This window comes from Coregonus clupeaformis, chromosome 13 (genome assembly GCF_020615455.1).
Source record: "Coregonus clupeaformis isolate EN_2021a chromosome 13, ASM2061545v1, whole genome shotgun sequence".
NCBI classification, from domain to species: domain Eukaryota; kingdom Metazoa; phylum Chordata; class Actinopteri; order Salmoniformes; family Salmonidae; genus Coregonus; species Coregonus clupeaformis.
The window spans coordinates 48,184,188-48,197,284 of record NC_059204.1 but is presented as its reverse complement, the minus strand read 5'-3'; the positions used below and the strand labels follow the sequence as shown (position 1 = coordinate 48,197,284).

The 13,097-nt window shown below is 43.0% G+C and overlaps 1 protein-coding gene across 2 annotated transcripts; it reads right to left on the bottom strand.

The window, feature by feature from the left end:
• Positions 1-217: 217 nt before the first annotated feature.
• On the bottom strand, positions 218-9,587 carry LOC121580266 (putative monooxygenase p33MONOX). 2 transcript variants are annotated; one of them, XM_041895323.2, is made up of 9 exons: positions 9,427-9,587; positions 8,516-8,645; positions 7,931-8,011; positions 5,937-6,127; positions 5,535-5,655; positions 4,484-4,611; positions 4,093-4,217; positions 3,729-3,916; positions 218-1,174 (listed from the first exon to the last, which is right to left on the bottom strand). In XM_041895323.2, the coding sequence occupies exons 3-9, from the start codon at positions 7,953-7,955 to the stop codon at positions 960-962; spliced, it is 993 nt and encodes a 330-aa protein (XP_041751257.2). In that variant the 5' UTR covers positions 7,956-8,011; positions 8,516-8,645; positions 9,427-9,587; the 3' UTR covers positions 218-959. The 2 variants fall into 2 exon arrangements, with proteins under 2 accessions (XP_041751257.2, XP_041751258.1); XM_041895324.2 differs by lacking the exon at positions 218-1,174 and adding an exon at positions 1,185-1,810.
• Between the last annotated feature and the right edge of the window lie 3,510 nt (positions 9,588-13,097).

The window sequence follows — 13,097 nt, the reverse complement described above, 5'->3', positions numbered from 1 at the left end:
TTGCCCTGGGTAACGTTCATGAAATTTACAAATAGTTCAATTTCTAAATCACCGCCGGGTTCTTTAACCTCTGCAGTGCTGACCATCTTTCCACTGTTTATGGATGGTTGATGGAACCAGATTTTGTTGATTGTTAGATTAATGTTTTATTCAGATATTTACAACAAAGTCCACAGAAGACATAAAAATGGACAGCCATGTATATGGATTATTTTCTTTTTTTATTAGGGGGGGGGGGGGAACCTAAACAGGGTTAGTCAAGTCATTACATACTTCACTGGTAAACATGTAACATGTCATATTAATATTCTACTGCAGTGTTTTACTAACAGTGTTTTAACTCCAAAAGGGTCATCTTGACAGGAGGAATGCGGACGCACATAAACCACACTTCATCCAGGGTGAACAATAATCACCACAAAGTTCTTGGAGACATGACAATGAGAATCATTACATCTTATCGGTACAGAAATCTGCAGACAATGAAAAGCTAGTGATACTTCTGGAGAATGAGATTCACAACCAAACAGAATGATCAAACCACTACACATTGTGGCTGTTACAGTTTTTGTCAAACAGTGAGAGTTACTATTTGAACACCATCATGTATCAGAACATTTTTACAGTTGGACCATACATACAAAGTAAAAATACACAGTTCCCTTACAAGACAAAGGATGAGGCAAAACAACATCAACATGGCACAATAACTTCATCACAGAAACCAAAAAAACAACAAAATTTTAGTGCAAGGGAGGAAAACTTCTAAACCAAATACTATATTATCAAACACAACAGGATGCTTTTCTTTTTGGAAATTGTGAAGATTCTCAGATTCAGTCACAGACATTAAAGGGACCTCATTTCAGATCATGAAAGTCAGGAGAGGAAAGAGGGTAGACCAGCTACAACAACTTGACCAAGTAGCACATTAGGGAGTAGTGACGACATGGTACCTCTCAGAAGCCTGAGGGAGTGAGGATGTTCATGTCTCGAGGTTTGAGTTTGTGCGGCCGGGCTGACCGTCTACTGCCCTCCATGGTGGGGATCTCCATCTTGGGTGGGGCCTGTTTGTCGACAGTAGGGTCATCAGCCAGCCGAGTGGCCTGGGCCTTCATCACCTCCATTGGGGTGGGCTTCTGGGCCCCGCGGTACGACTGGAGAGCAAAACCCCCTGGAGAGAAAACACGGGACTTAGGTCACCTCAAAATTATTGACACCCTTGATAAAGATAAGCGAAAAAGACTTAATAAAATAAATAATAAATACTGAGCTGCTGTATGCTCAGAAAAATTGGGAAATTATATTATTTTATTCTAATACAATTGCTAAGAGATTTTGTTTAAAAAGTAATACTTTACGAATAGGTCTCAAAATTATTGGCACCCCTAAAGAATCTTAGCGATAAAATCAAACAAAATGAAATCTGCATTAACATTCAACTTTTTTTAATTCATCTCAGCGGAAATGTATTGTGACCTTCCATGGCTTCCTGTTTCACTGGGGTATGAAAATAAGGTAAAACATGTCAAATCTATCCATTACCATGGGGAAAGGCAAAGAACTCACAAACGAAAAGAGACAAATGGTTGTTGACCTTAATAAAAATCAGGCAACGGGCAAAAAAAATAAGACATAAAACTAAAATATACTTATCACTATTAGGGCAATAATTAGGAATTTTTAAATCACTGGAAAAATTTTAAACTTGCCTGGTAGAGTATGTCCCCACGCATACTGAGGAAGATGGTTCGGGAGGCAAAGAAAAGTCCAAGGGCCACAGTTGGAGAATTACAGAACTTGGTGGCATCTTGGGGTTAACAAGATTCCAAAACTACAATTAGACGCCACCCCCATGCCAATAGGTTCCTGGGGCACTTGCTAAGGTCAACGGCATCATGAACTCTATCAGTAACCAGGAAATTTTAGCTAAAAACCTGGTTGCCTCTACCAGGAGGCTGAAACTTGGCCGCAAGTATCTTCCAGCAAGACAATGATCCTAAGCACACATCCATATCCACATAGAAATGGTTAATTGACCACATTTTGCAATGGCCATCTCAGTCTACGGACTTAAACCCATTGAAAACCTGTGGTTTGAATTGAAGAGGGCAGTCCATAAGCACAGACGAAGGATATCAAGGATGTGAGCTCTAATCTCATAAAACATTTTAGAAAAAGGCTCAATGTCATAATCCTCGCAAGAAGATGGTGCTGGAGTATTGAAAACAGGGGTGCCCATAATTTTTAAACCTATCATTTGGAGAAAACTATTTAAACAAAATCTCTCTAAACAACTGTATTAGTACAAAATAATACAATTTTCCATGTTTTTGGAGCATACAATATACATCTACATTTTACATTTTAGTCATTTAGCAGACACTCTTATCCAGAGCGACTTACAGTTAGTGAGTGCATACATTTTCATACTGGCCCCCCGTGGGAAACGAACCCACAACCCTGGCGTTGCAAGCGCCATGCTCTACCAACTGAGCTACAGGGGACTACATATAGCTCAGTATTTGTATTATTTATTTTTGCTAATCTTGATCAAGTATTCAGGCCCCTTCTCTTTTTCCACATTTTGTTACATTACAGCCTTATTCTAAAACTGATTAAATAAATACATAAATCCAAAATCTACAGACAATACACCATAATGACAAAGCGAAAACAGATTTTTTGAAATTTTTGCAAATCTATTAAAAATAAAAAACTGGGGCGAAGGTTCACCTTTCAACAGGACAACGACCCTAAGCACACAGCCAAGACAATGCAGGAGTGGGTTCGGAACAAGTCTCGGAATGTCCTTGAATGGCCCAACCAGAGCCCGGACTTGAACCCGATCGACCATCTCTGGAGAGACCTGAAAATAGCTGTGCAGCGACGCACCCCATCTAACCTGACAGAGATTGAGAGGATCTGCAGAGAAGAATGGGAGAAACTCCCCAAATATAGTTGTGCCAAGCTTGTAGCGTCATACATAAGAAGACTCGAGGCTGTAATCACTGCCAAAGGTGCTTCAACAAAGTACTGAGTAAAGGGTCTGAATACTTATGTAAATGTTATATTTCCATTTTGTATTTTAAATAAATTAGCAAACATTTCTAAAAACCTGTTTTTGCTTTGTCATTATGGGGTATTGTATGTAGATTGATGAAGGGGGGAAAAACAATTTAATCCTTCTTAGAATAAGGCTGTAACGTAACAAAATGTGAAAAAAGTCAAGGGGTCTGAATACTTTCCGACTGCACTGTATATGATCAAAACTTAACGTTGACTCTATGAACACCTGATAAATTGATAATTTGTTAAAAGCACCAAGGCAACACAGATAAGGATATCTAGTACACAAAGAAAATAAAGAGTACTGATGTAGTACACGACCATGTAAAAACAATCGTATTCATGTGTAATTCACATCATAGAACATTGAGCCAACTTATAAACAGGATTACAGTTTAGCAGGGTTTCTAAAACTATTAGTCGGGATCCAAAGTGGGCGCTGGGCATGTGAGAGATGGATCACGAATTCTGAGAATGCATCTATAATCACACACTATTTATTCTTAATTTGGGTTGTTGGAGGACGATTTGGGTTACAGGAAGACGGTACATTTCTCATTTGGGTCTCGAGCTGAAAAAGTTGAAGAACCCCTGGTTTAGAGGAACACCATTACCAAACGAAAACATGTTAAATATCACCCTCCCCAAATCCCATTTACCTGTGTTTGCGTTGTCCATACCGGGGTCGGTAGTGGATTTCTGGACAACCGGACGTGGTCGAAACATACCCCAGCGTTCGACTGCTCCTCCCCCCTCACCAGCACCCATGTCCACACTGGTGTTAGAGCTGGTACTGAGGTCTGAGCTAGTGACAGACGCAGTCGAGCTCTGGCTGGTGAACCAGCCCCTGCCAGGAACAAAGAGAAATGCCAGACGGTCAACTACTTTACAGTGGCAGCTGAACAGGCATCATACTCATGCTCATATAGATAAGGTGGGCAAGGGCACATGTATTTGGTGTTCAGGGTCAAAGTACAGCATGTTTCCATAAACAGCTGGTAATGAGGACATGGTTGCACTTACCTGCGTTTCTGTTTGGGTGAGCTCTGAGGAGTGCTATTTGGGGTGGACTGAGCAGATGATGTTTGCTTGTCCTCATGTCCTCCCTTATGTCCTGCTCCCATGTCCATACTTTGAATATTCATTTTCTACAGGCAATACAACAAAAGGAAAAAAAAAATATATAGTATGATTAATATTATTAACAGTTAAATCTCAAGAATCACTCCTCTTTGACATACTGTAGACCGCTATTGAGATTTTGAGCATTCATTGATTACACTGTTGATGCTTTATCAAACCAATCATGAAGAATAATAACATTAATCAAATATTATTCATATTTTTCTGTTAATGATTATCAGACTCCAGATAATAAAGTAGGGCCACAGTAAGTGATAAAGTAAAGACTCACATGGAATGACTCAGGCATGCGGTGGTGGTGGCGGGTCTCCTCAGCAGTGAGGCCCTTATGGGGCGTGTAGCCAGTGTCTCTCAGCCCAGCCTGCTGCTCAAACCTGTGCATGCTGTCCTGGGTTTGCTCTGGAAAAACACAGAGGACATAATTTGTATTAATAACCCCCTAGAGTTGATGTCTGCGCCCCCGCGGAAATGTAATTAGCATAATAATAAAAATCCCCATCAAAACTGTCTGTTTAAGCTAAAGATATCGTTTTTTTGCATGGGCTGCGTCTCAAGCCACTGCATCCACCAATGGCGGCCTTCCGCATCTGCGGTGGAAGGTGGCCGAGCTACAGCAGTGTTTGTCAGACCATGAGACATCCGGAAAATTGATCTTCTCACAAAAACGTCATTTTGTTATGTTACAGCCTTATTCTAAAATTGATTAAAAAAAAATTTTCCCTCATCAATCTACACACAATACCCCATAATAACAAAGCAAAAACAGGTTTCTAGAGATTTTTGCTAATTTATGAAATATAAAAACCCGAAATATCACATTTACATTTATTTTTTGGTACCCTTCCCCAGATCTGAGCCTTGACACAATCCAGTATCGGAGCTCTACGGACAATTCCTTTGACCTCATGGATAGGTTTTTGCTCTGACATGCACTGTCAACTGTGGGACCTTATCTAGACAGGTGCGTGCCTTTCCAAATGATGTCCAATCAATTGAATTTACCATAGGTGGACTCCAATGAAGTTGTAGAAACATCTCAAGGATGATCAATGGAAGCAGGATGCACCTGAGCTCAATTTCAAGTCTCATAGCAAAGGGTCTGAATACTTAAATAAATAAGGTATTTCTGTTTTTTTATTTGTAATATATTTGCAAAAGTTCTAAAAACCTGTTTTCACTTTGTCAATATGAGCTATTGTGTGTAGATTGATGAGGATTATTTTTTTTAAATCCATTTTAGAATAAGGCTGTAACGTAACAAAATGTGAAAAAAGTAAAGGGGTCTGAATACCCCAACCCCCCCCCCCAGTGAAGAGTCTTACTGGTCATCAGAGAGTTCATAATGATGGAGGAGGCTTTGGCCTTCACCGCTACTGGCATATGAGGCATGCGGCCAGCGTCAAACGTGGCAGCACGGGTCAGGGCATTTCCAGATTCATCCTCCTTTAAAACAAGAGATAAAAAAAACAACCATGGATCACACAGGCAGTTGAGGAACATTTGTATGAATAGGAACACCTGGGGTCATATCCATAAAGTGTGTTAGAGTATGAGGACTGATCTAGGATCAGTTTAGCCTTTTAGATCATTATGAATAAGATTACACGGACAAGGGGGACCTGATTCTAGATCAACACTCCTACTCTGAGACGCTTTATGAATACGGACGAACGTGGATTACTATCTTAACTATGTGAGGCTATAGATCAGTGTGTGATATCTACCTCAGCCAGATGATTGAACCTCCTGTCTGGGACCACGGGCCTCCTCCCCCACAGGTTGTTGATGTTGATGTCAGAGGGAGGGGGCGACATGGGCGCCTCCATGTTGTCATCATAGCTCATGGCACGGCGGGTCATGCCAATGGGCAGGGACATGCCTCCCAGGAGCCCCTCTGTGGTCCCAGACTCCAGGGCTGAGGGGGGAATGTTCAAGCATTAAAACACTGTCTAAAATCACTCAAAATGTGCTCAAAATACATAAAATGATGATCGGTTCATCTTGCCACGCTATAGGTGTTGGAAGCATACAGTATCTCACAAAAGTGAGTACACCCCTCACATTTTTGTAGATATTTGAGTATATCTTTTCATGTGACAACACTGAAGAAATGACACTTTGCTACAATGTAAAGTAGTGAGTGTACAGCTTGTATAACAGTGTAAATGTGCTGTCCCCTCAAAATAACTCAACATACAGCCATTCATGTCTAAACCGCTGGCAACAAAAGTGAGTACACCCCTAAGTGAAAATGTCCAAATTGGGCCCAATTAGCCATTTTCCCTGCCCGGTGTCATGTGACTCGTTAGTGTTACAAGGTCTCAGGTGTGAATGGGGAGCAGGTGTGTTACATTTGGTGTCATCGCTCTCACACTCCCTCATACTGGTCACTGGAAGTTCAACACGGCACCTCATGGCAAAGAACACTCTGAGGATCTGAAAAAAAGTATTGTTGCTCTACATAAAGATGGCCTAGGCTATAAGAAGATTGCCAAGACCCTGAAACTGAGCTGCATACAGCGGTTTAACAGGACAGGTTCCACACAGAACAGGCCTCGCCATGGTCGACCAAAGAAGTTGAGTGCACGTGCTCAGCGTCATATCCAGAGGTTGTCTTTGGGAAATAGACGTATGAGTGCTGCCAGCATTGCTGCAGAGGTTGAAGGGGTGGGGGGTCAGTGCTCAGACCATATGCCGCACACTGCATCAAATTGGTCTGCATGGCTGTCGTCCCAGAAGGAAGCCTCTTCAAAAGATGATGCACAAGAAAGCCCGCAAACAGTTTGCTGAAGACAAGCAGACTAAGGACATGGATTACTGGAACCATGTCCTGTGGTCTGCTGAGACCAAGATAAACTTATTTGGTTCAGATGATGTCAAGTGTGTGTGGTGGCAAGCAGGTGAGGAATACAAAGACAAGTGTGTCTTGCCTACAGTCAAGCATGGTGGTGGGAGTGTCATGGTCTGGGGCTGCATGAGTGCTGCCGGCACTGGGGAGCTACAGTTCATTGAGGGACCATGAATGCCAACATGTACTGTGACATACTGAAGCAGAGCATGATCCCCTCCCTTCGGAGACTGGGCCGCAGGGCAGTATTCCAACATGATAACGACCCCAAACACACCTCCAAGACGACCACTGCCTTGCTAAAGAAGCTGAGGGTAAAGGTGATGGACTGGCCAAGCATGTCTCCAGACCTAAACCCTATTGAGCATCTGTGGGGCATCCTCAAACGGAAGGTGGAGGAGTGCAAGGTCTCTAACATCCACCAGCTCTGTGATGTCGTCATGGAGGAGTGGAAGAGACTCCAGTGGCAACCTGTGAAGCTCTGGTGAACTCCATGCCCAAGAGGGTTAAGGCAGTGCTGGAAAATGATGGTGGCCACACAAAATATTAACACTTTGGGCCCAATTTGGACATTTTCACCTAGGGGTGTACTCACATTTGTTGCCAGCGGTTTAGACATTAATGGCTGTGTGTTGTGTTATTTTGAGGGGACAGCAAATGTACACTGTTATACAAGCTGTACACTCACTACTTTACATTGTAGCAAAGTGTCATTTCTTCAGTGTTGTCACATGAAAAGATATACTCAAATATTTACAAAAATGTGAGGGGTGTACTCACTTTTGTGAGATACTGTATGTTTCCATACATCACCATTTTAAACAAGTACACAACACTGTAATGCCCACTCTTACTGCCCCCCTTCCTTACCTGGTATATCTCCTGACCTGGACATTGTTGCAGAAGGATGTCTCTGTTATGGCTGACAATGGGGTATTGTTCAGACTGGACCTTTAAGGGATAAAGAGACTATCCTGAACACCGGTATCTAATTTCACTCTAATTTCAACAACCTATTTTATGATCATTTTAGGCTATTCGTAATGAAATGTACAGTGTACATGCTCATTTCAGAGAAAGATTATCATTATCAAAATGATGTACGTAATATGAACATGCACTACTTAGAAGTGAGTGATTCTGATAACCATGGGGAAAAGGACGAAACGTCTAGTTGCATGCTTGAGTAAGTTGCCAAAGACTGTAAGCAACCGTAGTGAAAACAAGGGTAACAGCTTGTTTATTGACAACATTGCGCTGCTCAGGTGAGTCAATGTTTCACTGCTTGGCAGCTGATATGGTGTTGTGTTCTGTCCTGGTGTTCTATTCTCTTGGGTGCTATTTGAGAAAGCCATCTGTAATCATTTGTGCCAGGGAGGCCAAAGTCTTTACTGCTAAATACAACCTGAAATGTAGGGTAGGTTAGATGATAGGCAGAGGCCTGCCCATGCTTACCGTGTGTGTAGTGCTGAATAGAGGTAATGACCGCTACAATAGGCTAGGTGTATTATCTGCTTCACTCTCAGATAGTAAGGCCTGCTGACAAAGCATTGTGGGAGATGCAAAGGAGCACAGGCCTGTGAAGCTGAAAAGGAACCAAAATACAGCAATCAGCAGAGGACATGACAGACAGGCGGGTCTTTGGATGAGGCACTCTCTGGCCATGTTCAGAACAACAAAAACTCTAGAGCAGATAATAGCTGACACTCCCCATCATCATCATCAGAAGGCATACAGCACAGAATGAAAAAAAAAAACATGAAGAAAAAAAATGTATGCACTCACTAACTGTAAATCGCTCTGGATAAGAGCGTCTGCTAAATGACTCAAATGTAAATGTATACCGCAAACTGTGTGTGGGAACTTGTACTTAATACAGTGGCTACCTATATAAACACTAATGTCCCTGCATATGGCACACGTTCATTGGGATCATCTGTAATCATTTCTAATTCTCAATGCAAGTTAACAACGACTGTAATCGATTTATGTAAATAAGATGTAACAAATGAAATGCAATACATGTGAGTGTTGCTGTCTCCCTGCCTGGGATTATCTTCCTCTGTGCGCAATCCGTTATGCAATGTAATGGCTGTGAATGTTGCGCTGGTTCAGCCGGTGTAGACCGGTGATGATGGACACAGCGAGTAAAATAGAATAGCGCGCGGCTGTTCTCTATGAGCAACATCACCAAAAGCAGTTTTGTTGGACAAATAAATTATAATGCCTGTCATACTATTTCAAATGTATATGAAGCAGATAGGCAGCCATATCAAGCTATAGCGAGCGATTATTGTGCTGTAACGACAACAATGGTCATTGAATGAAAAACAAGATCTAACATGTAACATTTCGTTTCAACTTACCAGATAAAAAGCCCCCACGTCGCTTACAACAGACACGTTGACGATGAAGACAGTCGTAACCTTACAATGTCAACGGGAAAGGTTTCTGAACAACTGAGAAACATCTCGGCCATGATAATATCCAGTTCCAAATGTGATGAGGAAAGTCCGAGCATTGTGAACCTCGGTCACGTGATCGTACTGCAAATAAAAGTCCCCCTGAATTGTTTTGTTGTTGACTGTTATTGGACGTTTTTCTGATAATATATATATATATATAGATACATATAGTTTAAAGTTGCTTAAACATACATTTATTGAAAATGCAAACAATATTATTAAAATAATTTAACAAAGATCGATTTACTGTATATATTTTAACTATAAATTATGATGTTTTCATTATAGTCCCCTGTAAAAAAAACAACAACAACAACAATAACAACACAATACCTGTTGCTGGAAGTATGAATGCTTTATAACTACTGTCAATTAGCAGAACATGATAAAAAAAAATGTTTTGAAGATAACATTTTCATATTGATTTGCCCAATCCAGGGCTACCTGTTAGGGAAGAAGAATGCTTGGCTGTTGAGGGGTCCGTGCTGATTGTATGGAGATTGTGACAGCCGATTAAATGGCGTCCCTTGACAAGGCAAGAACAAGATATATGTCAGGAGAAGTGCAGTATTATCATAAGGAGAGTTATACTTGGAATACGGAGGAGGGATGGAGGGGAAAAGAGAGGCAGAGGAGGTCTAGAAGAGAGAGGGAGGAAGAGGGTGAGCTTGAGTCAGTTAAAAATGGCGGAAAAAGGGAGATGGTTTGTTAAAGAAGAATGGTAGAAAGTGTAAGCAGAGTGAGTTGAAGACAGGAGGAGAAATGGAAGTGAATGAGGGTGAAGTATCGGAGGTGGTAGGTGTGGTGAAGTTCGTGGAGCCCAAGGCTTGCACCGAGAGGCAGGATAAAATGAGTCTGTGACAGTAGGAGTGAAGTTTTTGGAAAAAGTGGACCCTTGCCTTTTGGCTGATCCATTTGTGGTTTCAGGGTGGGTGAAAGCAGAGTTGGGTGTTCTGTGGAATCGGTGAGGGTAACCAGAAGTGGTCTTGTGATAATTGTTTGTGTTTCTGCTGGTCAGAGGGAGCAGGTGCTCCGCGTCAAACGACTGGGGAAAAGAGATGTGAATTGTGAAAAGGGCACCATTGAAAGGAGTGATTACAGGGGTAGCGGTAAATGTGAAAGCTGACCAACTGAAGTCGTTTGGTGCAACGGGAGTGGAGAAACAGAAGAGTCATTGTCTGTTCTTTTGAGTTTTGATGTTGAGTCTTTGCCCGACAAAGTGACGTTAGGCTATCAAATCAAATCAAATTGTATTGGTCTCATACACGTGTTTTGCAGATGTTATTGCGGGTGTAGTGAAATGCTTGTGCTTCTAGCTCCTACAGTGCAGTAATATCTAACAATTTCACAACATATACCCAATACATGATGAGTAATGCAAGATATGTAAACATTATTAAAGTGGCTAGTGTTCCATTTCTTAAAGTGGCCAGTGATTTCTAGTCTATGTCTATAGGCAGCAGCCTCTAATGTGCTAGTAATGGCTATTTAACAGTCTGATGGCCTTGAGATAAAAGCTGTTTTTCAGTCTCTCGGTCCCAGCTTTGATGCACCTGTACTGACCTCGCCTTCTGGATGATAGCGGGGTGAACAGGCAGTGGCTCGGGTGGTTGATGTCCTTGATGATCTTTGTGGTCTTCCTGTGACATCGGGTGCTGTATGTGTCCTGTACGAGCTTTTGTGCCGAATACATTGTTGTTACAGGTGTCAAGCTTATGGGCATGTGGCAGCAGTGTGTAGGAGGGAGGTTCCTAGGTGTGATAAGTGTGCAGAAGGGCATGAGACAAAGGACAATGTGTAGCATTGGGGAAAGTAGTAGTATGTCCCATGCGAGAGAGGCAGGTTGAGGTTTCCAGGGTTGGAGTAGTGCAGAAGTTGTCGTATGCTGAGGCAGTGAAGAAAGTAGAGGAAGATGGGTCAAGGGGGAGGGATCCTGAGAGGAGTGGTGTGAGTAGTAGAGCTGTACCAGTACAGAGGGATAAACCAACAAGTGATATATGTTTCAGTAAGATTGGATTTTTGGCATTTATAGCAATGGTTATCAACTGTACTGCAGCGATGGAACGTAAGTCGCAGAAAATGGAGGTTGTGGTGGCAGCTGCAGAGAGGTATTTGGGTGTGCGAGACTTGACATCAGAAGAGTTACAGGGTGTGTTAAGTGGCAGTGTCCCATCCTTTCAGGCTGTTGGCCTGAAGTAGGACTAAATAGATTTAAATAGTGGAGTATGGTATTTTAATATTCTTTTTTCAAATGTTTTGTGAGTGTAGTGTTAGGTAGGGTATTATGGTAGGGTATTAGTATATATTTTTTTTTATGTTATCTATTATTATTAAAACCATTTTTAAAGCAAAGTATAAGGGAGTTATACTCCAGTCTAGTAGGTGGCGATAATGCAACATTTATTGGATGCCAACCACCATTAAACCTCATCGAAGAAGAAGAAGGGCTACCTGTTGACTGGGCGCACTGTCGCGACCATGCGTCTGCATCTGTTAACATTTTACATTTACGTCATTTAGCAGACGCTCTTATCCAGAGCGACTTACAGTTAGTGAATACATATTTTTTTTTTTTTATATATACTGGCCCCCCGTGGGAATCAAACCCACAACCCTGGCGTTGCAAACGCCATGCTCTACCAACTGAGCTACATCCCTGCCGGCCATTCCCTCCCCTACCCTGGACGACGCCCATGAGTCTCCCGGTCGCGGCCGGCTGCGACAGAGCCTGGATTCAAACCAGGATCTCTAGTGGCACAGTTAGCACTGCGATGCAGTGCCTTAGACCACTGCGCCACTCAGGATGTACTCCGGTAAGGCGGATTGGGAAGCTATTCATGCTCAGTTTGAACTGTTAGCTCATTTTGGGGGGTGGTCAAATGAAGATAGGGCACTGCAGTTGGCTTTGTGCCTCACGGATGATGCTCTGTCCTGTTTGATATTGATTAGCCCCGAGGACAGACGTGATTATGGGGCTTTAGTTGGAGCACTGAGGAGGTGCTTTGGACAGTGTGTACAGCCCGGTACAGCCCGGGCTGCTGCACTCCGAACTGAGTAATAGATGCAGGCAGCCTGGAGAGCCACTACGGGTGCTAGCTAAAGACATTGAAAGACTCTCTCGGCGGGCATATGCTCACATGCCCCCATCCGTGCAGAGCGAGCTAGCACGGGATCAGTTCATACAGGTGCTCTCTCCTAAGGAGCTGCGCATACAGACCCAGCTGGCTCATTCGGAGTCATTGCAGATAGCCATGGAGATGGCTTTGGAGAGGGAGCTCGTGTGGGCTGGGGCTTCAGCTGGGGCTTCGGTGGGGGTGCAGGGAGACACACCCACTGTGCAGGCTGTGGGGCAGAGCAGCCCAGAGCCAGAAAAGCCTGGGCTGGCTGAAATGACTGAACTAATTTGTGCTGTGTCGCTACAGGTGGCACGCAACACATGCCTTGGTCCCATGGTCTGCTGGGGGTGTGGCCAGCCTGGCCATCTGCGCCGGGATTGCCCCATGTCCCTCAGAGCGCAGGGAAACGGCTCGGGGTCCGCATAGATGGGGCAGTGCGGACCCCTGGCTCTCTTT